This window comes from Trachurus trachurus (assembly GCF_905171665.1).
Source record: "Trachurus trachurus genome assembly, chromosome: 13".
Taxonomy (NCBI): Eukaryota; Metazoa; Chordata; class Actinopteri; order Carangiformes; family Carangidae; genus Trachurus; species Trachurus trachurus.
In genome coordinates, this window is record NC_139892.1 from 1,195,750 (window position 1) to 1,223,001 (window position 27,252).

General features: G+C 43.7%; 2 protein-coding genes across 2 annotated transcripts in view; both read right to left on the reverse strand.

The window, feature by feature from the left end:
• Positions 1-27,252, reverse strand: part of LOC310995737 (protein NLRC3-like) — a gene marked incomplete at its 3' end in the record, with an annotated part of 491,970 nt that overhangs the window by 101,820 nt on the left and 362,898 nt on the right. The gene's annotated exons all lie outside the window — the stretch shown is intronic.
• LOC310995673 (melatonin receptor type 1B-B-like) lies at positions 7,064-26,467 on the reverse strand (the record flags this gene model as incomplete). The annotated part of the gene is made up of 3 exons (XM_083984791.1): positions 7,064-7,813; positions 10,888-11,006; positions 26,284-26,467. The coding sequence occupies 3 exons, from the start codon at positions 26,465-26,467 to the stop codon at positions 7,064-7,066; spliced, it is 1,053 nt and encodes a 350-aa protein (XP_083840917.1).

The following is a 27,252-nucleotide window of genomic DNA, read 5'->3' on the forward strand; positions in this document are numbered from 1 at the left end:
CCTGTCGCCGAGGGAAACGCTCCGGTGCAGAACGGCATTCTGATCTTGGAAACGGTTGATTTCCCGTCATGGTTAGTTTTGTTTTCCTCGTTGCATGTTGGATGACTGAGCTTGTCCAGAGTAGCTTTGATCTTTAGAGCGTTTTTAGAGAGACTTTGTATGAAAAGAAAACACTAAAAAAAAAAAAAAATTAGGATGAAAGGAAGTGCGTGGTGTCATTTGTCCTTCTCCAGTGGCCGTAAACAAGTTGTGCCTGAAAACCTTTGCGGGACTGTTCGTCACGTCGATGCTTCCTCCTGCGGACGATGAGAGTGTGACGGTGGTTTTGTGAAGGAGCCTTCATCGGTTCAGACCAAACCGGATCAAACCGGATCAGCTTTGGTTTCTCTTCTTAAAGCTAAATGATTGTGACCTTGTGATCATGTTGTACTTCAGGAATGAATTGATCTTTATTTAAGTCAAATGTATCGGTGACATGTTCGTTTTTAATTTGACTCCAACCTAATGTGAAAAACTACGACCGAATCGTCTTCTGTAACAAACACAAACGTTTATTTGGCCGAACGACTTATTTTTTTTTCCTTTCTGTGAAGTTTTCTGATGAATTTGGCAGATGTGAAGGCAAATGAATGTATATCTTTGTACAAACCATTAGTTCAGAGGACGTTAGTTACGACACATGCAAGAAAAAAATAACCTTTTATAAAATCTTTTTGTATTAGAACATTAACAATGGTAATTTTGTATATACGAAGGCTAGGCTTTCTGATTAGCAGAAAGGTAAAACATTCCTACATTTTTTTTAAATGTATGTCCATTGAGAATAATTATGTACACATATGCGCAATGTTTTATGTGCCTTTTATTTGGGTTTGTCTAAATAAAAGAAAACAGTAAAACATGATTGTGGGCTGTCCATGCTGAGTGCCACACAGGAACGTCGACGCTGTCCATCTCACCTGAGTTCTAGCTTTAGTTTGAGGGAAGGCTGCGATGGCTCAAGTCCCCGGTGTGTGTGCCGTCTGTCTGTGTGTGTGTGTGTGGGCGTGTCCGGGCTCCGGGAGGCCCCGCCCACAACGAAAGTGCCTCTGTGACTTTGCTTATCGGAGACGACTGCGGGGGATTTTTGTGCCAAATCATTGGTCTGTACGTGACGACAAAAACATTTCGGTGTTTTTTTCCATTCTTAAACTATTAAACTTTGAAAACGTTCTTGGTGTGTGTGAAGTGTGTGTTTGTTTAACACGGATCTGGACCAGTGACACGTTTACATGACGACGACAACACAAACACTAGTGTGAACTCAGGCTCTTAGGTGGCGCTGAAGGCCCAACACGGAAACATTAGAAACCTCACAGAGAAACAAACGACCACAGATTCAGAAAATAATTTCAGTTTCACAAAAACTCCCAAAAAGAGGTAAATTCATGCAAAACCGCTGATGCGCGTTGCCTTCACGGACAGTTTTTCATCAAGCAGTCTCTGTATTTACCTCTACAGGGTTCTTCAACTTTTCAAATATCTTAAAAATGTTAACACTTGGTAAGTGGTATTTTATGATTGTAATTAGTCTCAAATCTCAAAATAATTGGTAACATTCCGACTAAATGTCTCACCGCCACCAGCTCCTGAGTCAGTGTTTTCTCCCCCCGGACTTTTTATTCATTTATTTTGAAAGGACAGCTGGAAAGAGACACAATCCAATCCAGGGTTGCTGCAGCGGCCGTCCTCTACCAAGTGACCCTAACCCTAACCCATCGTTCATGTAGTAGTCACTTTTTTGTGCGTTTGTGTTTATTGTTAAGTTGGTCTTAAATTTAATTTCAAGTGGCTTTAAAAACGTCTTAAAAAGTCTTAAATTTAACTTGGCTTACACTGTAGGAACCCTGCTCTAAAACAACTCTGTCTGGTAACGTTGTGTTTTTATCTCATAGTGTGGTGAATGTGCAGGTCACAACTTGTCCACCAGAGCGTTTTGGAGTTGTTGGATTTGTGTATTGCACCGACAATTAAAGGTAACGAACCTACTGCTATGACTATAGGGATTATGGCAATGGGTCAATTTGACAAAATGTTAAACTGTCCCTTTAAAAGCAATCGGGACAAACTGGACAAGTGCAGCCTGTCATCTGAGTGACATCGTTCAGTATCGGAGCCTCTGCTTAGAAATGTTCATCTGGTCACGTGTAAAGAAAAGAAACAGAGCACAGCAGCAGTCTAATAAACAGTCTCATCTACTCCACAAGATTCAATCATAAATGTGTAAGCCCAACTCTGTAAATAAAGAAAAAAAGAAAAACACACAGGATTAAACAGCGTGATGAAAAATATTCACATAAGTTATAATCAAATTGATCAGACGTAAAAGTAAACAAAGCCTAAAGACAAAACTAAAATTGAAAAATATGAGATAAAAGAATATAAAATGTGAGATTAAAAAGTCATAATTATAAGATAGAAAGTCAAATTAATTTTATTGTAATTTATTTGGTGGCTGAATATTGGTTTTGCAAAAGCGCCCAAGAACTGACATCTCTGCATTGTTGGTGAATGAGCAAGTGTGGTATTTTCAATAATTTAAGGACATTTATAGATCACCCACGTTAATAGCATCATTGAGGATCCTTTACAGATAAACATTAACACATAGGCTAGTAAAAAACCAAAAACACTTGTCTACATTAATGTTTCAATCTACATTTTATAATAAACAAATTATAAGTGTAATCTGATATGACCAAGACACCTAAAAACAAAAACACGGCCGTTTTCATCAATTTACAAGCAAGTGGGCAACACACATACATTGGAGTGAATGGGTTTTCTGGGCGCTTTTGCAATACCCATATCCTGCCACTAGGGGAGCATGAGGCTTACCACGGGAGTCAATGGTGGTGTCGTTACTCTCTTTTCCAGTGCTTTAATTAGAACGTCAATATCACATGATTCACATGGTATTGATCACATTGATCAATATTGACCAGAAACACTTCCTGTTGTGTGAGAATGTGTAAAAAATCAAACCGAGGCTTTGATCATTTACAGTAGACATATTTAATATGCATCATCAGTTCCTAACAATTCATCGTCATCATAATTACATTATTATCATCATCATCATCATCATCATCATCATCATCATCATCATCGTTTCAGCAGCAGTTTTTCACAGTTGTCGTCCAACCCAAAAGAAGGAGGAGGTAATGAAAGAGAATTCAAACAGATCAGTCAAAAAGTTCATGCACATTCTGCACCAGAGTGGAGACGGTCTCCTCCTGCTCTCCCCTGGCTGTTACTAAGATAGACTGGATAAAAACAGTAGTAGCGTTATTCACAGGTACGGAGTGAGTTAGCTTCTCTCGCTGTCCTCTGCTCGTGATATGAATATGAAATGCATAGAGAAAGTGGTGATTCTCATCGTTACTAAGATTAAAACTTTACTAAGATTGAACCTGTAAACTGCATAAATCGTACACTGTCACCGGGCTCCAGAGATTATTGTGCTTTTATTCACCTTCAGGGTTCGTGTGTGTGTGTGTGTATGTGTGTGACGACTGTCGGAGGCTCACACACCTGACGACCACAGGTGTGTTCACGACGAGTCCAGAGGCTGGTTCAGTGTCTGACGGATGCTACGGCTGTAAGGGAGCTACACCATGTCAAATTCAATATATTACAGTTTTATAACCGGTTGAAGTCTGGCATCTAATTACATTAGATATAATATGAAGGACAAAGAATTAGGTGCAAATAAATAGAAAAAAAGAAAATATTTGGTGATAAAAAAAATCTATTTCCATTTTTTTTTTTTTACATATTAATATGTAAATGTGTTAACGCTGCATTCATTGTTATGCAAATAAATGTGGGAAAATAAGTATAAAAAACAAATAAATACATCTTGACATTCATGAATAAAATGCATTAATAAATACATATGCAGAAACTATAGAAACACAGATAACAATTCTCGAGCTGTAAAGAAAAAAAGTTTAAAAAAATGTTGCATGTATTTCTTATAACATTTCTATATGAAAATATATTTACATTACATTCTTCTTTCATGGCACAATTTTCATATTTTATCTTTATATTTATTTATCTCTCTGCGTGTTTAAAACACATTTATGACATCATCACCTGTGCAGGTTTAAACCTGATCAACAGGAGTTTGATACAATGAACAAATGACTCAGAACACTGCAAAAACAGAAAAAAAGCAGATTTTCACTTGAAATAAGTAGAAAAATCTGATAGTGGAGCAAGTTTTTCTTTCTTATCACAAGCACAAAAAACTTGCTTTCGCTGGCAGATTTTTCTACTTATTTCAAGTGAAAATTAGTTTGAAACAAGTGAGAATTATCTAAAAAAACAAGTTAATTTTTAGGTGATGAGTCTTATTTTAAGTGGAAAGAGTTTAGTTTTGACTAGAAATGAGACATTTTGACAAGAAATAAGACAAATATTCTTGGAAAGATTTTGACTTTCTGCAGTGTGGTTAATGTATTCCGTCCTGTTTGTGGCAGTTTGTAGTTTCAGTGCAGAGAAACGACATGACATCACTTCCTGTTTATTTTTTGTGCGCATGTGTGTGTGCGCATGTGTGTGTGTTCTTGTAAATGCTACATAGTGCGGACCAAAGTATTTTCCTACAAACAGTGAAGACATTAACTGTCCCGACTGTTTTTAAAAGGCATTTTGAGGCTTAAGATGTGGTTTTAGGGTTAGAATGAGGTTTATTTTCATGTTAAGTTTACGTTTATATCTATATTCATGTTTATGTTGTAGTTAAGGTTAAGTGCAGGTTTAAGTTCATGTTTATGTTTATTTTTAGTGGGTTTGCAGGTTAGGGAATGCATTATATCAAAGAGTGTCCTCACGAAGATAGAAGTATGGGAATGCATGTGTGTGTGTGTAAACCAGCCTCCCTCTGTGTGAACACACCTGTGCTCCCGTCGTCGTCGTCTTCGTCTTCTGCTGTTTTTTGGTAAAGTCTTGTTTTGTTTTGAGGCGATGGACAGAAAATCAGGCACCGAACAAACCAGCGAACGTCCAGGAGAAGATTTGAGGCTTCCAGCTGCAACAAGGGGAGTGACATCAGTCGGAGGGGAAGGGGAGGGGGGGCGTGCTGTAGTGCATTTCCCAACGCTGGTCTAAAAAAAAAAAAAATTAATGAAAAAACAACGTAGCGACGTCTCTGTTAAAAACTGTATTTCAGTTTGTTTGAACCTTTAGAAGGTTTGTTACTAAGAAGAGGAGCTTTCACTCGGCCGACGTGGACTTCATCATCATGAGAGTGAAACACTACGTTACTAATCTCCAGGCGCCTCCTCTGTCAAACACCTGTCGGCCAATCAGAGAAGAGGAGGCGGCACCCTGAGGTGACTGACAGGTGGTCGGGCTGCGACTCGTCTGAGGCTCAGCAGGAACCAGGACCAGAACCAGGACCAGGACCAGGACCAGGACCAGAACCAGGACCAGGACAGAACCAGAACCAGAACCAGGACCAGGACTAGAACCAGAACCAGGACCAGAATCTGCACCTGAACCAGGACCAGGACCAGAACCTCTGAGGAACCAGAGTCTGGACCTGTCCTGGCTCAGAGGCCACGCCCCCCACCACCAGGACCGAACCTGTGGCATCAACTTCTACCTCAACTCACCTCAACCTCAACATCCGACCTCACCTCACCTTCTAGTCAAGGCAATTTTATTTGTATAGCCCATTTTTACAAACAGTTTGTCTCAAAGGGTTTTACATGGCATCACAACAACATCCTCTGCCCTTAGACCCTGAACTACCTCAACTCACCTCAACTTCAACTCACCTCAACTTCTACCTCAACTCACCTCAACCTCAACTCACCTCAACTTCTACCTCAACTCACCTTAACCTCCAACTCACCTCAACCTCAACTCACCTCAACCTCAACTTCTACCTCAACTCACCTTAACCTCCAACTCACCTCAACCTCAACTCACCTCAACCTCCAACTCACCTCAACCTCCAACTCACCTCAACCTCAACTCACCTTAACCTCCAACTCACCTCAACCTCAACTCACCTTAACCTCCAACTCACCTCAACCTCAACTCACCTTAACCTCCAACTCACCTCAACCTCAACTCACCTCAACCTCAACTCACCTCAACCTCCAACTCACCTCAACCTCCAACTCACCTCAACCTCCAACTCACCTCAACCTCAACTCACCTCAACCTCCAACTCACCTCAACCTCAACTCACCTCAACCTCCAACTCACCTCAACCTCCAACTCACCTCAACCTCAACTTCTACCTCAACTTCTACCACAACCTCAACTCACCTCAACTTCTACCCCAACTTCTACCTCAACCTCAACTTCTACCTAAACTTCAACCTCAACTCACTTCAACCTCAACTCAACTCAACCTCAACTCACCTCAACTTCTACCTCAACTCACCTCAACCTCAACTCACCTCAACTTCTAACCCAGTTCACCTCAACCTCAACTCACCTCAACTTCTACCCCAACTCACCTCAACCTCACCTCAACTTCTACCTCAACCTCAACTCACCTCAACTTCTACCCCAACTCACCTCAACCTCAACTTCTACCCAACCTCATCTCAACCTCAACTTCTACCTCAACCTCAACTCACCTCCACTTCAACCTCAACTTCTCCCTCAACTCAACTTCTCCCTCAACTCAATTTCTACCTCAACTTCTACCCCAACTCACCTCAACTTCTACCCCAACTCACCTCAACTTCTACCCCAACTCACCTCAACTTCTACCTCAACTCACCTCAACCTCACCTTCTACCTCAACCTCTACCTCTACCTCAACTTCTACCTCAACTTACCCCAACTTCACCTCCACCTCCACCTCCACCTCCACCCCCCCGCCCCTGTCTGGATCAGGCCCAGGTCCAGATTCTCTGCTGAGCCTCAGGTGGAGTGAATGGCACCAGTGTAGACGATGAGGAGTTCAGTGCTTTGGCACAAAGACAAATCACAGTCGATTGATGGCACTGCATAAACACAGAGAGGAGAGGGGGGAGGGTGGAGGGGGGAGGAGTCACATGGTCTCCCCCTTCACCTGCTCGTTGTTGTTGAGTCCGGGCGAGGGTTTGCTCTTCATGGCCTCGGTGCCGCCGCGCGACGTCTCCTGGAAGAAGAGGTGCGGCATCCACACGGACATCACGATGCGCTTGTACTCGCGGCGGAAGTTCTGGTTGAGCAGGCCGTAGATGATGGCGTTAAGGCAACTGTTGAAGTACGCCATGAAGTAGCTGACCACGAACAGCCACTCCGGGATCCGCGGCGCCACCGCCTCCGGGTCGACGGCCACGGCCAGACCGATGAAGTTGAGCGGCGCCCAGCAGATTGCGAAGAGCACGAACACCACGAACATGGTGATGAAGTTCCGCAGGTCGCTGGGCTTGATGCGCGGCCGGACCTCCGACTTCACCTTCCGCCGCACCTGGATGACCAGGATCCAGATGCGCAGGTAGCAGAAGGTGACCACGGCGATGGGCACGAAGAAGTGGATGACCACCACGGTGATGGTGTAGGACGTGCTGACCGTCTGCGCGAACGTGCAGGAGTAGACGCGGGCGTCGTACTGCAGCGAGCCCACGAAGAAGTTCGGCACGATGGCGACGACGGTGAGCAGCCAGACGAGCGCCACCAGCAGCAGCGTGTTCCGGAAGCTGTAGAGTCTGTCGTAGCTGAAGCTGTGGCAGATGTAGCAGTAGCGGTTGATGGCGATCGCCGTGATGTTGAAGATGGAGCCGATGACGCTCAGGCCCATGAGGAAACCGCTCACCTGGAGGGGCAGAGACCGTCAGAGTTAGTCAGAGGCCACACCCACTTTAACCTGTTCACGGAGGCCCCCTAGTGGTTGGGACGCCGGCGTCCCAAATCAATAACACATGAACGGCGTCCTTAATACAACGAAAAGTATGCACGCTGTAATGAAAACTCCACCACAGACCTTTTAAGGACACCTTCGGCAACATGTAGGAAAAAAAATGAAGTTTCTAGGTGCTACGGTTTTTTCACAGTCACTGAAAATGTCTCAAACAATATCAGACTACGGCAGCCCACAAGTGACGTCACGTCAACAACGAAGGTGATTTTAACATATATGTACCATCTGTACACCTCTTCTTTCACCACCAAAAAATCATAAACTGTCATATAAACAAAAGCAAAGCACAAAAATGCAGTTTTTACCCCATTAAAGTTTTAAACAAGCCTGCTCACTCAATACACACAAACCCGGAAGTCATTTTCGAGTGCCGAAAAAGACGGACATTTGTCAATGATAGACCCACTAAAACACTGAATAAAATTACAGCTTACCCTCTTGTTAAAGCTGAAGATGTGCTCGACAAAACAGGCATGGGTGATTTAATCCATCGTGACCAGATAATCCGTTAATGGTTACGTTTACCCGCAGTGCTAATGCTATGAGCTATTATCCGTCAGACTGCGCACCCGCTTTGCGCATCTCTCGTCGCCTGTCAATCAAAGTCACGGGGGTGAAAACTTTTTGGTCCAATAGCAGAGACTCTAAGGTGGGACCTGATGTATAATGATCCCTGATTGGGCAAAGCTTAAGCCTGCACCCAGCTGGTTCCTGTGGTTCCCTCTCCCCCTAGTGTCAACAAGTAAGCAATACAAGTATCCACAAAAAGTGTGTTTTTACTGCCCCAAGTTTAATTAAAATAATAATAAAAGACAAAATGAACTATTTCAAATGTCCTTGTTAATTTAAGCCATCACTGAGGGTTGTGGGATGTTTACTTCTGGAGTTTTAAAGGAAAATAACAATATAATACAGGCGAAAATAGGTCAAATTCCTGTTTGGATGGGTTTTGGACACTAAATATTCATCCCCATAAATTAAATTTTCAAATGGCATTTTACTTATGTAACTGGTGTTCCTAAAAGCCATCAAGTATGTGATTGGCCCCAGTAAGTTATCTGTTGGAAAAAAAAAAAATCTCACTAAAATCTTGCAGTGTGCATTTTAGCCAAATTGGACAATTTTGGACAGTTTTTGCACGCTGTACATCGCCAAGGGACACTGTTTGGAAAAACTCTATAGTGCCTCAGTAGTTTTACATATCAACCTAAAATTTGGTACATATGTGGACAGGGAGTGTGTGAACCATATATGTAAAATTCAACCTGTTTTATAATTAGGATTTTGATATATCACCTTTTCACCAAAAATTTCAAACTCGTTTTTTTTTTTTTTCAAAAAAAAAATGTAATTTCAGAAGCCCATTTTTTTATGGAATGACTCAATTCAATATTTTATAGATATAGATGTAAAGGGACAAAGGTTTTCTTTCATTTAAGCCATTAACCATAGTTGTGGGATTAGTACTTATGTAAATAAAAAGCTTTAATTGCAGTGATACAAAAACAGGCGGAAATTGCCAAAAATGGCCTCTGCATGAAGAGGTTAACAGTCTACATAGAACCAGGAGCAGCTTCTGTCTGGTGTCGCCCCCTACAGGTAAGTTATAGCTAATTTCCTGTTAAGCTCCGCCCCTTTGAGAGGTTTTTGGCAGCCATGTTGTTTTCTACTACTGGACAGTTAGGTCTGAATACGTTTTTTTGGTAACACTTTAATTTACAGGCCTGTAATCACATGATAATGTTTAGAAATAGCCTACAGTCAATTTCGTAGTAATGTTGAGAAATATCGCCAAGAAATAATGATTGATTGTGTAGAAATAGCCCAGAAATATCAGTTGTCAGTTGCAAGGACTTATTTTGGCCGTTCCCAAAAAATTCAAAGCATGAAAAACACGTGTAATCTTTTGCCCTTATGAAAAACATGACACTATGAAATTGACCGTTATTTCTAGGCTATTTCTAGACATTATCACATAATTACCGGCCTGTAAACTAAAAGGTTACCAGTTTTTCTTTATTTTAGTGTTTTACTCCCGTAGATTAACTACTTACTAACCCCGAATTTCCAACAGGTCCGTCCGCCAATATGCAGTTAATATAGCCTATCACAACTTCACATCAACATTACAGTCAATTGATCAAAGGGTCTCTGAGATTCTGCACCATGGACAACAAGAGATTAATTGTGGAAGTTGAAAAACACACCATTATTTATGACACTACAGATCCTTTTTATAAGGACCATGGCAGAAAGGACAATGCCTGGCATTTACTGTAATTGCAGAAGCAAAGCCTGGCAGAGGACGGAGCAAAACCACGGTGCAGCCGTTCCGCGGCGCTGACGGACCCGGTGGAAATCCCCAGTTATTTAACTATTTATTCATTCTAGTGTAATATGATCATGTATGCTGTTTCTGTTCTGGGGCTTGACTTTTAACTAACCAATGAATGTGTTGAACGAATGAATATGTAATAATGGTTGCTGCAAAACTGAATTGACAAACAAACAAATAAAGTTGTATTCAATTCAACATTCAATTCAAATCAATTCAACAACAACAAAACCAACAGGTAATTGAAGGGTAATAATAACACCATAGATAAAAATGCTAACAACAACAGCAGCAGCAGCAGCAGTTAACTAATGGGGTTATTTTCCCACTTGTTTCCAACTGGTCGACTCAGATGTGACGTTTCTCTCAGACTTTACGGGGAAAATGAAACGTTGTGTCACATGAAGATCTAAGTTTATAACACATGAAACACAGTTAAAATATATCTATTATTCAATTTGACAGTTTTCACCTCAGCAACATTGAACAGTTGGAATCAAAATAATAATAATAATTATTATCATTATTAAAACATGCGTCTCTACCAGCCCATTTTGACAGTTCTGTCTGTTCTCTAGCTATATGACATCACTTCCTGTTTCCACCTGTGGAACGGAGGTTTCATGAGGCTCACCTTGCACTGCGTCTCCCCTAGCGACCATCCGTCATGGAAGAGGGCGTACAGCACCAGGGGGTAGGGGTAGAACGCCACCACCAGGTCGGCGAAGGCCAGACTCACCACAAACACGTTTCCTGTGGAGGCCGAGACAGACAAGACATCCTCGTTACTTTTAAAATGTTAAAGCAGATATCAGTGGAATGTTTTTGTTAATATAAGTCCTAAATAGTCCTATTTTCCGTCAGCAATCACTTACATGAAGTATTTCAGCCTAAACACGAGTCTCTCCGTCACTCTGCTCTGCTGTAACCCGAGGAGAAAATTTTCCTTGTGGGATACAAGTGTTATCCAATGAGGAGAGAGAACGGCATGAAGGGCTGTGTGTGCAGCCAAGGGATGCGCGTGAATGTGGTGACGTAGCACGAGGACCAATTGATGCCTGACAAGGGCGGGGGCTGCTAACTCATGGTGCGTTCAAAGAAACTCGTACTTTGTGTTTTTCCTTCCTGTGAAGTCATACCAGTTCGATCTGGTACGAGTTCACGGGTCGGAAGTTACGAGTGGCCGTTATAGGGAACTTTCACAGACAACAGGATGGTAAAAACACGAGCTACGGGTTACCTGGAACGCTACCAAGTCGTAGTTGTGACTTGAAGCTGTAACTTACGGTTTCAAAAGCCTGCCTTGAACGCAGCATTAGCCGAAACGGCCGTGAAGCTGATATCTGCTTTAAAATGTTTGTTTTTAAAGCTTTAAATGGATCAGCTCAACGATACATTTCTAAATGTCTACACTCCCTCACGACCTCCGAGCTCAGCTCATCAGCTCCTCACGTCAACAACATGAGGTGATCCAGCTTTTTCTGTGACAGCTCCCATTAGAAATAAAAACGTCCTCCACCTACTTTTACATAAATCATGACTTACTTTACTTACTTTCATTCTTTGGCTTTTACTGTAACTCCACGTGTTCTTGTTTGTCTTTTTATTCTCATTTTATTGTATTTTTTTAATCTGTCAGCTCTTTGTTATTTACTGTAAAAAAGAAAAGAAAAAGTATTTATTCCTTGTTATTCTTTTTGAATATTCTTTTATCTTTATTTTTAATCCTCATTACGTTTTCTTAGATACGTAGATAGGCAAGGCAATTTTATTTGTATAGCCCGTTTTTACAAACAATTTGTCTCAAAGGGCTTTACATGGCATCACAACAACATCCTCTGCCCTTAGACCCTCAGAGATAGATAGATAGATAGATAGATAGATAGATAGATAGATAGATAGATAGATAGATAGATAGATAGATAGATAGATAGATAGATAGACTGTGTGTGTGTGTGTGTGTGTGTGTGTGTGTGTGTGTGTGTGTGTGTGTGTGTGTGTGTGTGTGTGTGTGTGTGTGTGTGTGTGTGTGTGTGTTTTAACTGCAGTCATTCATCAGTGAAGACGTCTATTTGACCTTCACTGTCCTTCACAACACACACACACACACACACACACACGTGATGGAGTTCACCAGTGATTGATGGTGACAGTCTGGTGCAGGAAGGAGGAGGGGGGAGAACAAGGGAGACGTCCAGAGCTGTGATGGTTTTAATACATATGTATGAACACACACACACACACACACACACACACACACACACACACACACACACAGTGAGTTGGTCGTCGTCTCAACATCAGTGTGTGTTTCTGTCACCGTCATGAGGTTGTGAGGTTGTGATGTCACACTCGAGGTGTAGCTATTGTGTTTTTATTTGTTTTTTCGTCTTGTTTTTGATTGAAATTGATTGTTATTTTAAGTCTCTTCATTTAATTACAAATAATAAATGTATATTAATAATGAACATTAATTCAGAAATGTTCAACCAATAATCTGTCACAACAATTATATATATTATAATTCTCATGGGATACGAGATCTGTCACCAAAATTTATTTTCTTTTATTGTTAATTTGATTGTCTTCTCTTTTGCTTAATCTTTGTTATTAGGGGTGGGAGAAAAATATCGATTCACATAAGTATCGCAATATTTTTTTGACGATTTTTAAATCGATTTTTTTTTTTTTTTTAATTGTGCAATGTGCATTTGTTCACCTTTTTTACATCCAGAGAGTCCAGGTTTTTTCACTTTATAATGGAGTATGTTAATTTATAGGCTCCTACAGTGTTTGTGTGCAGATAAATGTTAAAATGTAGCAGTTTACCTCAGTCTATATCTCATTTTGTCAGAAAGGTTTCAGAAGCCTGTTTTTTTTTTTTTTTTGCCTCTTTTATGCAGTCCAGGCTTTTGAAAAGAGAGTAAACATATAGTATATTGCTGCTGAATAAATCTTAAAAACTGACTTACATGTGATGTGTATTTTTGGGGGAAATATGGTTCCTGGAATAGTCTGTAGACAATCATAATCATTCAACTGTTTCGCTGGTGTTAAAAATGCAGACTAAAGATCAAGAAAATCGGCAATATCGTAGAATCGCAATTTAAATCGAATCTGCATCCAAAAAATCGTAGAAGAATCGAATTGGGAGAAAAGCGTATCGTCCCGGCCCTATTTGTTATACTGCCATATATTTGTAACTTTACTGTTACTGTTACATTTGTAAAGACTGAAATGTTTGTTGTTGCTACAACTTTCAATAAAGTTGAAAAAATAAAATAAAATACGTAAAATAAAATAAAAAATATTTGTTTTTGGTCTTCAGAGACAGAGTGGCAGCCATCTTGTCCTCAGGTCGTCTCCCTGACCTTCACGTCTCTGAGCGGTCACCATGACATCACTTCACACAGATGTTTGATAGTTAACGAGCGTAAATAAACATAAACATGAAGTGGCTCTGAGGGGGCGGAGCCTGTTGTTGTTTACATCTGACGACTCGTTATTTCATTACTTCATTAACGAGCTGCTGTAACGTCTCCTCTGTCCTCCTCTCTGTTTCCAAGGCAACACCCCCCCTCCCCCCTCCACATTCACACCTGAACGCAGCTCGATGTGCAGCAGGTGTGTGTGTGTGTGTGTGCAGCTGCAGCTTCAGATGAGTGTCGGGGGAATCCAGCAAATCACATTAGTGGGGGGCAGAGGAGGGGGCTTCACTCTGACACACACACTGTTAATACGCAGTTTACACAATGTTGGAGCACTGAGAGCCAACACACACACACACACACACACACTGAGCCTCTCCTCTGATTGGTCGACTGTTTTCTGACTGATCCAATAAAATTAGAGCAGATTTCAGAATAAAACACTCAGAGAAACTAAATCATGGAGCTTTAATACAAATATCTACCTTTATTTCGAAGGAGCTATAATACAAACATCTACCTTTATTTTGAAGGAGCTTTAACACAAATATCTACCTTTATTTTGAAGGAGCTTTAATACAAACATCTACCTGTACTGTATGGAGCTTTAATACAAACATCTACCTTTATTTTGAAGGAGCTATAATACAAACATCTACCTTTATTTTGAAGGAGCTTTAACACAAACATCTACCTTTATTTTGAAGGAGCTTTAACACAAACATGTCTCAGTTACAAAATAAAACACTCTGCACCAGGTCTAACGACTCAGGTAGAAGCCGAGAACTTCCTGCAGGTAGAGACTGAACCTGTGTTTAACCCTAACCACCATGGCCGCTTCATCAGCGTTTACCCAGGGTTTTCAAAATAAAAGACAGCAGCTGCTGTTGAACATTAGACATGAGAGCAGAGACCAGACCTAACTCATCTCCTCGTCTCCTCTCCTCGTTAGAGTGAGGATCCAGATGTTGTAGCCAGAGCCAGAGTTAGCTGTTAGCTGTTAGCTTAGCCTTCAGGTTTCCCTGGAAACAACTTCAGCTCAACCTGAGGAAGTTGTTTGAGTTTTGTCTGTTTGACCTTCAGGGCCACCGTAGCAGAGAGAGAGAGAGGTTCACAGGTCATCAGCAGGGTTCTTAATTAACACCCACCAACCCGCCAAATGCGGGTAAAAAATCATTTTGGCGGGTGTTAATAAATACTTACTAGCCAGTTTGGCCGGTGGTGTATGAGGCAATCATCACGGTCAGAGCCGCTCTACTGTTCTCAGTCATTTGTCCCCCTGGTTTAAGTTGCAAGTCAACTTTAATCATCATCTACGTGCCTTTTCTTAATTATCTGGACTGTGAAACTTTGGGAGATTGTTTTTGAATGTCATTGCTTTGAAATTAGGGTAAAACAATTTTTTAGATTTTCTATGGGTTTTCCACGTTATCAGCTGATTATCTAAAAATAGAACGTTGCGACATCCGACTCATTTTGATAGAACGGGTCACATATATGGTCAGCACGTGCATATTAATTAGCCATGTGCTCTCTGTGGAGCGGCTACAAAGTGACAACAAAGTGACAACGGAGACAACGGGCGGAGACAACGGGCGGAGACAACGGGCGGAGGGTGGGGGAAAGAAACGGACGGCGATATTGGGCAATAAATCAGTCAGAAAAATGATCTTGCATTTTTTTTGCATTTAATTCTACAATAAAAACAAAAACCTCCCAAATCTCAACAAACGGGAGCAGAAAGAAGAATAATCTTATGTAATCTGCCCCTTTATCCCAGAAAATCTTTTTTTTTTTTTTTTTTTTTACACCTAGGCCTACTCCTAAAGCAGGATTTCCACGATAGTTACCATTACTTTGCACACCTTTCCACTACACAGTTACAGCTCTACTGGACTCGGTTTAGGTCATTTTCCATTAGGCTACAGCTGAGTCCTTCACTGTTCCTCCTCAGGGCCGCGTTGTCTCGCTCTTTATTCTCTCGTCAGCTCCAAACACATGTACACCTCGTTAACTCAGGTGACAGAATAATAACAGTCTAGGCTGCAGATCAGTGTGCGCTGCTGCGGTGTGTTTCTAAACTTGGCGGGTTTGATCCTTGTCAGACGTCACACTATAGTGTGTAAAAGCAAAAAAGCAAAATCCTCAATCCGCTCTGTTTATCAATTAACATAGAGCCTAGTGTTATTATAGAGAGGGTTGGATTGCCAGCATCAACGGTCCACCACTACCACAGTTACTTCAAAAAAATCCTACTGTGCTCTTCTAAATGTACTCCGCGCTCCTCTCTCCCTCTCACGCAGTTTTCTTACTCAGCAACGGCAATTCCTCCTGTTCCTCAAAAAAGGTGTAGATCACGGTACGCCAGGGTCAAAATGGGTGTAAATGTCCGCACTTTTTCCCGTCAGGTTTTGGTTTGATAGATCCCAAATTTGGCGGAGAAAAGTGCGTACGCACAAAACTGGGGGAAAAGGGTGTAAAAAAAGGTGTATCCACAATGATAAATGAGGCCCCAGGTTAGGTTCACGGAGTGTGTTGCCTTAGTAACTGACTCTGAGGTTCAGTTAGCTCTCTTTGTGAAACGGGCTGGAGTTACTCCTCTTTCCCTGGTTTGAGTTACCTCCCTTTCTGAAACGGAAAACCCAGAGTTTGCCTCATTTCAGGGTTAACAGACTCAGAGTTTTCACTAAACCTGCTTTGTGAAATGGACCAGATCCAGGAACAGTTGTTGTGAGTCCATCCCTCACTTACCTTGTGGTGACAGATACGACCTGATGATGAAAAGAAAACTAACGAACAGTCACCTGCACACTCTTCATCTATCATCTATAATCAATAATCTATAAACAAACTGTTTCTAAAACAGTCAAAGACCAGTTCATCTGGTCAGGTTTCTGTTTGGGCCTAAAGGTTGTGAGGTTGTGCTGCTCCGTGGGACTTGGACTATAAAGAGACACGTGCCTCCATTAGTGGAGCAGGACACAGATGTAGGACGAGTCCAACTGGGTCAGGATGGAGAATCCCCAGGGGAACCGGCTCCTCACTGAGACCCGGACCTGATTCTACAGAACCTGGTGGAGCTTCAGTCTGGTTCTGGGTTCACATGGAGCCAGATATCTGATTAGAACCGGTTCAGAGTCCAAACCGAATGAAAACGCTCCCTATAAACAGCTCAGTCAGGAGAAACAGGTGGAATAATCCTTTACTTAAACCAAAGTAAAATGACAGTGAAACTGGTTCTGGTTCTGTTCTTTCTGCTCTGTGTCGATGTAAACGGGTAGAGACGTTTCTTTACTTCAAATGTTTGAATGAAAGAGTCACAACAAAGAACAACCACTGAGCAGTCAGTAACAGTAACAGTCAGTAACATAACAGTCGGAAACAGTAACAGTCAGTAACATAACAGTCAGGAACAGTAACCGTCAGTAACATAACAGTCAGGAACAGTAACAGTCAGTAACATAACAGTCAGTAACATAACAGCCAGGAACAGTAACAGTCAGTAACATAACAGTCAGTAACACAACAGTAACAGTCAGTAACATTACAGTCAGTAACATAACAGTCAGTAACATAACAGCCATTAACATAACAGTCAGTAACATAACAGTCAGTAACAGTCAGTAACATAACAGTCAGGAACAGTAACAGTCAGTAACAGTAACAGTCAGTAACATAACTGACACCTGGCTCTTCAACAACAACAACAACAATAATAACAGCAGCAGCAGCAGCAGTGACTGGTCTCAGCTGCTCCCTCTGTTTTCTCTTCTCACCAGTAACATAACAGTCAGGAACAGTAACAGTCAGTAACATAACAGTCAGTAACAGTAACAGTCAGTAACAGTAACATAACAGTCAGTAACATAACTGACACCTGGCTCTTCAACAACAACAACAACAACAACAACAACAATAATAACAGCAGCAGCAGTGACTGGTCTAAGCTGCTCCCTCTGTTTTCTCTTCTCACCAGTAACATAACAGTCAGGAACAGTAACAATCAGTAACAGTAACAGTCAGTAACAGTAACATAACAGTCAGTAACAGTAACATAACAGTAACATAACTGACACCTGGCTCTTCAACAACAACAATAACAGCAGCAGCAGCAGCAGCAGCAGCAGTGACTGGTCTCAGCTGCTCCCTCTGTTTTCTCTTCTCACCAGTAACATAACAGTCAGAAACAGTAACAGTCAGTAACATAACAGTCAGGAACAGTAACAGTCAGTAACATAACAGTCAGGAACAGTAACAGACAGTAACATAACAGTCAGAAACAGTAACAGTCAGTAACATAACAGTCAGGAACAGTAACGGTCAGTAACATAACAGTCAGGAACAGTAACGGTCAGTAACATAACAGTCAGAAACAGTAACAGTCAGTAACATAACAGTCAGAAACAGTAACAGTCAGTAACATAACAGTCAGGAACAGTAACAGTCAGTAACATAACAGTCAGGAACAGTAACAGTCAGTAACATAACAGTCAGTAACATAACAGTCAGTAACATAACAGTCAGGAACAGTAACAGTCAGTAACATAACAGTCAGTAACATAACAGTCAGGAACAGTAACAGTCAGTAACATAACAGTAACACAACAGTAACAGTCATTAACATTACAGTCAGTAACAGTAACAGTCAGTAACATAACAGTCATTAACATAACAGTCAGGAACAGTAACAGTCAGTAACATAACAGTCAACAGTAACATAACAGTCAGTAACAGTAACAGTCAGTAACACAACAGTCAGTAACAGTAACTAGCAGTCAGTAACAGTAACAGTCAGTAACAGTAACATAACAGTCAGTAACAGTCAGAAACAGTAACAATCAGTAACAGTAACATAACAGTCAGTAACAGTAACAGTCAGTAACAGTAACATAACAGTCAGTAACAGTAACATAACATAACAGTCAGTAACAGTAACATAACAGTCAGGAACGTAACAGTCAGTAACAGTAACATAACAGTCAGTGTCACGGGGTCCTTAAACCAGGTTCAGATGACATATAAATGATGGCGTAGTCGACAACAGAAGTATTTCCTTTTGTGGATTTATTTGCTTCACCCAGTGCAAAACATAAACCATACAGGACATACAAGGAGCTCTGCAACAGCTCAAAGCAGCAGCCCAACACTAACTGACTCAAAGCAGCCCTCTTTTAAAGGTAAGGCTCCTCCCACTGAGCCGGATATTCTTATGAAAACAATTATCAACACATATACTCATATCAGAGAAACCATTTCACCATTCAGGGTTATTCCTTATTTTACAAAATATATTTCCATGATTTACCAGATGCAATGTCAACTCCACATGCCTTGTATAAACATGAAAAATGAAACAAAAGAATAACGGCACAATCACCGCCGGTCACATGACCACAAACCCCGCCAAGTGACGTATATAACACCGGGAAATCCTTTGTCCCGGTTTGACTGAGGACACACCCACCCCGGTGAGTTACGATGCAGGTAAGTGTATGCATAATAGTTACAACAGAGACCAAGTGTGCACCCATGGTCTCATTACAGAGCTGGGAGGAAAAAGGGATTGTTAACATGATCATTTACTGAACTGAGATGAACAGAGGGAAGAAAACGAGTGTGGCGTGTGTGTGTGTGTGTGTGCGTGTGTGTGTGCGAGCATCAGCGTCTCTCAGTGCCACGCGCTGCTCCCCGTGCGCCATGTGCCATGCGCTGGGCACGGACCGTGACGGCGCTCCGTCACATCATCCCTCTCCTCCCAGAGGCTGAGAATGTGTCAGCCTGGAAAGGTAATCCGCAACCACGTTGGTCTTGCCCGACCGGTGTCGGATCATGAACCTAAATGGTTGGAGCGAGAGGTACCACCTGGTCAGGCGACTGTTGTGATCCCTCATGGAGTTGTTCCATGTGAGAGCTCGATGATCAGTCTCGGCCCCAGCAAGTAATACCGCAGGCTCTCCAGAGCCCACTTAATGGCTAACCCCTCTAAACGGGGGTTTCTCAGGTACAGAATTGGTTGTTCTTCTCCAGGATTTCCTTGTGCTTGTGGGTCTTGATTGCAGAGATGCCCAGTTGTTTGTGGAAGAGCTGCATCAGCCGGGATGTGAAGTTGGTTCCCTGGTCCGTGAGGATTTCATCAGGTATGCCAACTCGGGAAAACAGCTGCACCAGGGCCCGCAGAACAGCAGGAGCGGTAATGGTCCGGAGGGGAAACGCTTCTGGGAAACGGGTTGCATAGTCACACATAACCAGAATATACTGGTGACCACCACTGCTTTTCACCAGAGGGCCCACAATGTCCATGGCAATCCTGCGGAAAGGGATAGAAATAATAGGCAGTGGTTGCAGGAAAGCTCTGTCAGACTTCTGAGCAGTGCAGGTTTTCTGACAGGTTGGACATGTACTGCAATATTTCTGAATGTCTGTGTACATTGAGGGACAATAAAACCTTGCACTGACCCGCAGATATGTTTTGTGACGGCTGCATTTAGCACACACAAGGAAAGTGTGTGTGCTAAATGCATTACAAGAGGCCTACAGCTAGCAGGTACCACAAGACGTCTGTTTTCCTCATCAACAGCATACAACACACTGTTATCTACCACAAATCTTTCCTTCCCCAGACATTTCCCCTTTGGTCCCTCTAACACCTTGGCAAACAACGGTTTCAAAGTTTCATCCCCCCTTTGCAACACAAACATTTTCAGGAATTTTCCACATGTGGTTGGATAACACATTTTCATTTTCAGGTTCTGGTAGCCTAAGCTGCTTCTCAAAGCGCCCCTGGCGTCTGGATTTTCTTGGCCCCTTTGTGCCACCCTCACACAGACTACTGTCAAGATCTGGGAGGGGTTGGACACCGGCTTTCACCTGGGCTCGGGTAATCAAAGGACAAGCAACATTTACATTGACCTCCCCATGCTCCCCAGAGTCCATCCCCTCAGTCCGTTCAGCTTCGAGGAGCAGATCCAGGAGGATAGGTAAGTCCCAACCAAGCACAGCATCCACTAGTAAGCCCTCTACCACTCCCACAGTTAACAGGTAAGGTTGTTCATTGATAACGACAGTCAAATCAGCTTTTGGATAGGGCCGTTCATCCCCATGTACGCATAGAATGTTCTCTTGTCTGTTATAATCCACTCTGCTCACTGGTGCCAGATTGCCCTTAACCAGGGACATGAAGCTACCACTGTCCAACAGAGCAGTAACCTGCTGGCCATTTATGGTCACAGTCTTGTAGCGCTGCAATCTGGCGCCTCCAGTGGCAGCCCCCTCTGGCCGGGGTGCATAGCAGGCCCCAATGACCTTAGCTTTGCGTATGGGACACACAGAAGCTTTATGGCCTGGCTGCTGACAGTAGAAACAAACAAAGTCCTTACCCGATGCCCGATGGATTGGGACCATGTTGCTACCTGGAAGCTCCTGGCTACTCTCTCGCCTGGCAGGTCTGGGCTGGAATGGTGAAGGTGCCGGTCGGTGCGTCACATTGGAGGGCCGTGCAGCTGGTCCTCCTCTCCGGGCATTAAGGTACTGTAACGCCAGCTTGGCCGCTGCGAGCCCTCCCGCTGGCTCGTGCTCCCTCACCCACGTTCTCACCTCCGGCGGAAGCACACGCAGTAGCTGCTCCAGGATGATGGCCTCCCCAATGTCGTCCTTGGTGTGCTGCTCCGGTCGGATCCAGCGTCGGTAGAGGTCCCTGAGTCGGTGATAGGTCTCCGTCGGATTCTCACCAGATGGAACTGTTGTGGATTTGAACTGCTGCCGGTAGGTTTCTGGTGAGATGTCAAACTTCGTCAGCAACGCAGCTTTCAGGTCAGCATAACAGTGTGCGCTCTCCTCATCCATGGCCGTGTAGGCCTCCAACGCCTTCCCCGATAGCAGTGGAACCAGACGACACGCCCACTCCGGCTCAGGCCACCGCCACGTCTTGGCGATGCGCTCAAACCGCAGCAGATAGTTCTCAATGTCCTCCTCCGCTTGGTATAGCGAGATTTTTGGCTCATTCATATGCCTCCCTTCTGAGCTGGACTGGCCCCAGAGTCCTGCAGCTGGAGAGAAGCGGCCTCTGATGGAGCGTCACGGCGCACACGCTGAGCTGCTGGTGTTGGCAGTCCGAGCCGGGGACTGCTCGCTGTCAACGTGCTAGGGGTTGCCAGCGTGCTTAGCGGTCCAGACCCACGCCGAGTTGGAGCTTGGGTGACAGGAAGGTGAGGGATGACCGGTCGGAGCACTGGGTCAGATTCTCCTCTCTTCGCTGCTGTGCTGCCAAAAAGTCTCTCATAATGGTCACCAGCTCTCCCCCTGATTCACCTGTGGCTGCTGCGCCCGCCATGGCTCCTGGGTCCGGCCCGGGGTCGTCCTCCCTCTCATCCTCCTCTGAGGATGAACCGAGCGACTCCCAAACTGCATCTACATCTGCAGCTGCCATCACTGTCTCTTCCCGCTGCCGCTGGGACCGCAGTCCCGTGCGCAGTCCCGTGCGCAGTCCCGTGCACAGTCCCGTGCGCTTTGGAAACATCTTCTTTCGACTAGCCATCCAACTTCTGACACCATTTGTCACTGGGTCCTTAAACCAGGTTCAGATGACATATAAATGATGGCGTAGTCGACAACAGAAGTAGTTCCTTTTGTGGATTTATTTGCTTCACCCAGTGCAAAACATAAACCATACAGAACATACAAGGAGCTCTGCAACAGCTCAAAGCAGCAGCCCAACACTAACTGACTGGGCCGGGCCAAAGCAGCCCTCTTTTAAAGGTAAGGCTCCTCCCACTGAGCCGGATATTCTTATGAAAACAATTATCAACACATATACTCATATCAGAGAAACCATTTCACCATTCAGGGTTATTCATTATTTTACAAAATATATTTCCATGATTTACCAGATGCAATGTCAACTCCACATGCCTTGTATAAACATGAAAAATGAAACAAAACAATAACGGCACAATCACCGCCGGTCACATGACCACAAACCCCGCCAAGTGACGTATATAACACCGGGAAATCCTTTGTCCCGGTTTGACTGAGGACACACCCACCCCGGTGAGTTACGATGCAGGTAAGTGTATGCATAATAGTTACAACAGAGACCAGTGGCGGACTGGCACCAAAAAGAGGCCCTGGCAATTTCGACAGAGAGAGGCCACATTGTTTTCTCAGGTAATGGGGGGGGGGTTAACCTATGTTAACTGTACTCAACAAGCTATTATTACAAGGTATACAACAGATATGACAGGCAACCTCCTGTGTGTGTGTGTGTGTGTGTGTGTGTGTGTGTGTGTGTGTGTGTGTGTGTGTGTGTGTGTGTGTGTGTGTGTGTGTGTGTGTGTGTGTGTGTGTGTGTGTGTAAGAAAGAGAGGGGGAGAGAGAGAGAAAGTACATAAAAGCTGCTACCGTAGCTCAGACGTCAATCTCCCGTCAGGTAAAAGCTGCCGTTTTCCTCAAATGAAGCTCATGTTGAGCCTCTCCGGTACAGTTATCCATCACTGCTGTTGAATTAGCTTCTTAACTGCTGGACGCTAAAACCGAGGGGGCGTCTGTTTGTTTACAATTCACGAAGGAAACGTGAACGTACGTGCCGCTTAGTGGAGTTACGCAATGAGGCAACGTAGCCTCCCTTGGCGTACAAGTCTGGAGGGGGCAGATACACACACACACACACCGTACGGGCAGAAGAGGCAGCGCTCTGTGCCTCTCCTCTGAAATACAACGAGACGGCGAGTGGCTTCTACGGCCGCTGCCTGGCCGGAGGTGAACTCATTGAGTCCCCTGACCGCATGGCACGTCCCTGCTTGAGGGCAGTGTGTGTGTGTGTGTGTGTGTGTGTGTGTGTGTGTGTGTGTGTGTGTGTGTGTGTGTGCGTGCGTGAGTGAGACAACCTACAGTAACCCCCCCTCTCCGCCCCTTAGAATAAGTTTTAATGTTGAACATGTTAAGAGTTAGTTATGTGTTAGTCCATGACATAATTTGTGGCCGCCTATTAACGCAGCTGCTACGCTTTATTTATTTAGCCAATTTATTCATTTATTTATTTATTTGCGGCCGCTCCGCTCCACTTTATTTATTTGGTGGAGCCGCCTGCGGCCGCATCACCAGGCGGCCGCAGTGGCATTTGCCCACATTGCCCAATGGCCAGTCCGTCCCTGACAGAGACCAAGTGTGCACCCACGGTCTCATTACAGAGCTGGAAGGAAAAAGGGACTGTAACATGATCATTTACTGAACTGAGATGAACAGAGGGAAGAAAACGAGTGTGGCGTGTGTGTGTGTGTGTGTGTGTGTGTGTGTGTGTGTGTGTGTGTGTGTGTGTGTGTGTGTGTGCGTGTGTGTGTGTGCGAGCATCAGCGTCTCTCAGCGCTGCTCCCCGTGCGCCATGCGACATGCAGTCAGTAACAGTAACAGTCAGTAACAGTAACATAACAGTCAGTAACAGTAAAGTAAGTAACATAACAGTCAGTAACATACAGTAACAGTCAGTAACATAACAGTCAGTAACAGTCAGTAACAGTAACATAACAGTCAGTAACAGTAACGGTCGGTAACATAACAGTCAGTAACAGTCAGTAACAGTAACATAACAGTCAGTAACAGTAACGGTCGGTAACATAACAGTCAGTAACAGTCAGTAACAGTAACATAACAGTCAGTAACAGTAACAGTCAGTAACAGTAACATAACAGTCAGTAACAGTCAGTAACAGTAACATAACAGTCAGTAACAGTAACATAACAGTCAGTAACAGTCAGTAACAGTAACATAACAGTCAGTAACAGTAACGGTCGGTAACATAACAGTCAGTAGTAACAGTACAGTCAGCAGTCAGTAACAGAAATCCTGGACTCTACTCTTCCCATAATGCATCTCTCCATCAGGCCCCGCCCACCTGCTACAGCTGGTTAAACTGCTGTGACCTCTGACCTGACACCTGGCTCTTCAACAACAACAACAACAACCAGGGCCGGCCGCTGGCATAAACACTCTATGCGGTTGTTTAGGGCCACAGCCGTTAGGTGGGGGGCCACATGATCAGAAAGGTACCGGGGTTCATCAAGTCATTTAAACATCCTGAGGTCTGCACGTGCAGCTATGAGCTTTATATGTAATGTGAAGTCAATATTCAGCTTCTTTTATCTCACATTTGAGACATTTGGTGAAAATAGAATGGCAGAATGACAACATTTGTGCTCAAAAAGTAATCTTACAAAATTTCATGTTAGACTTGTTTTCTACACTTATCTATTACTGTATTCATATCCTATTTCAAGCACCAAAACAGTTCATTCTCATGACTGAAGGTGTGTTTTCACAAGGGATTTTTCAAAAAGCAGACTTCAAATTTCCAGCATTTGGCCTAAATTATTTCTTTATACAGTGTTCTAGGACAAATTGGCATCAGTGTGCTTACAGCGGAGGTTCTAATATTTAGACATAGAACACTTGAGTATTGTTACATCTGCAAGTATCTTAAAAACATAAATTTAAGAAAATATGTAAAAGTTGAGAAAATGGCCTCAAACCTCAGAGGGCATAAACACGTCTGTATTCAGTTTTAACCAGTGATTTGGTGTTTGCGCTTAGAGTGGGCCACAAACAAAAATCTTGTTTAGGGGGCCACCAAAATCCTAGGGCCGGCCCTGACAACAACAGCAGCAGCAGTAGCAGCAGTGACTGGTCTCAGCTGCTCCCTCTGTTTTCTCTTCTCACCAGTTGTTGGTTTCAAGAAGCTTCTTTTAAAATATAGAGTTTTGTTCTCATCACTGTTCATTATCATCATCACTGTTAATTATCATCATCAATTATCATCATCATTAATTATCATAATCACGGTTAATTATCATCATTATTAATAATCATCCTCATCAGTGTTACCTGTTATCAGATAATTAGTCTAATCAATAAGTCTCATCAGGGACCTCTCCTGTTGGCTGTACAGCAGCTCTGATTCCATTGGTTGTTGGTGGTGATGTCATGAAGCCCCCCCCCCCCCCCCCCGTGGCGCTTTATTATAAAGGTAAAAACCAGATCTGATTGGAGTGACATCACAGTTCAACTGCATGTTTGTTCATAAAACATTTGTGTGCCATTCGTTGTTGTTGTTGTTTTGACAACTGACAAACACACACACACACACACACACACGCAGGTGAGAGCTTCAACCTGCAGGGGGCGGGGCTTCACCTGCTGCACGTGACGGACAGAGACGATGATGAGGCAGAGACAGAGAGGAAGAATCAACCTGCGTTTATCTCTGCAGCCTCTCCACACAGAGATCTCTGTCACTCACTCATTCATTCATTCATTCATTCATTCATTCATTCATGTATTTATTCATTCATTGTATTCATATATTCATTCATTCATTCATTCATCCTCCTGTCTCTCTCTCATTCATCCTCTCGGTCTTTGATTCATTCACTGTGAGTCGGTTTCATGTTGTTTTCACCTCTGGATGTCATTTCACCGCAGAGCCACATGAAGCTCTGTCTGTTTACACACACACACACACACACACACACACACACACACACACACACACACACACACACACACACACACACACACAGGGCTACCTGCTGTATAACAATGGCTCTGGCTCTTACCCGCATTCCGGAGCTTCCTGTTCCTCAGCACCGCGGCGATGACCAGCAGGTTTCCCAGGACGTCCACCACCGTGGTGAAGACCAGCGCCGCGGCCAGCGCCGCCACGGCCCAGGCAGGACGCGCTGCCCCCCCCGGCCCCGGCTCAGTCCGGTTCTTCAGCAGCAGCGCCTCATCCTCCGGCATGTCCATATCAACCCCCCCTCCCCTCCTCCTCCTCCTCCTCCCTCACACCACAAACCTCTCGCTGCTGCTGCTGCTGCTGCTGCTGCCGCCGCGTCTCCTGCGCCAAAGTCCGGATCCGGAGCCGCCGCCGCTCCTGGAGCCGCAGCTCAGACCCAGAGACCTGGTGCTGACGGAGCCTCCTCCTCCTCCTCCTCCGAGTCTACCCCGCTGCTCCTCATCGCTGCTCCTCACCGCTGCTCCGCCTCAGACACCTCCCTCACCCCCTCCTCACCCCCGCCCCCCTGCTGGAGCCTCCATCCTCTGCCATTTCAAATAACCTAACTAATCTAACTAAATTATGTCAATGGTTATCGAAGTGGGAGGGTTGACAGGGTTAAAAAAAAAAAACACTTTTCCAAGATTTTTTTTTTTTTTTACTTTTTTAATTATTGTTTTAATTCTTTTTTTTCTTTATTTTGAAATTTTACCACTTTTTCCTAAATTTTTTTCACTTTTTTAAAGCAGATATCAGTGGAATGTTTTTGTTAATATAAGTCCTAAATAGTCCTATTTTCCGTCAGCAATCACTTACATGAAGTATTTCCGCCTAAACACGAGTCTCTCCGTCACTCTGCTCTGCTGTAACCCGAGGAGAAAATTTTCCTTGTGGGATACAAGTGTTATCCAATGAGGAGAGAGAACGGCATGAAGGGCTGTGTGTGCAGCCAAGGGATGCGCGTGAATGTGGTGACGTAGCACGAGGACCAATTGATGCCTGACAAGGGCGGGGGCTGCTAACTCATGGT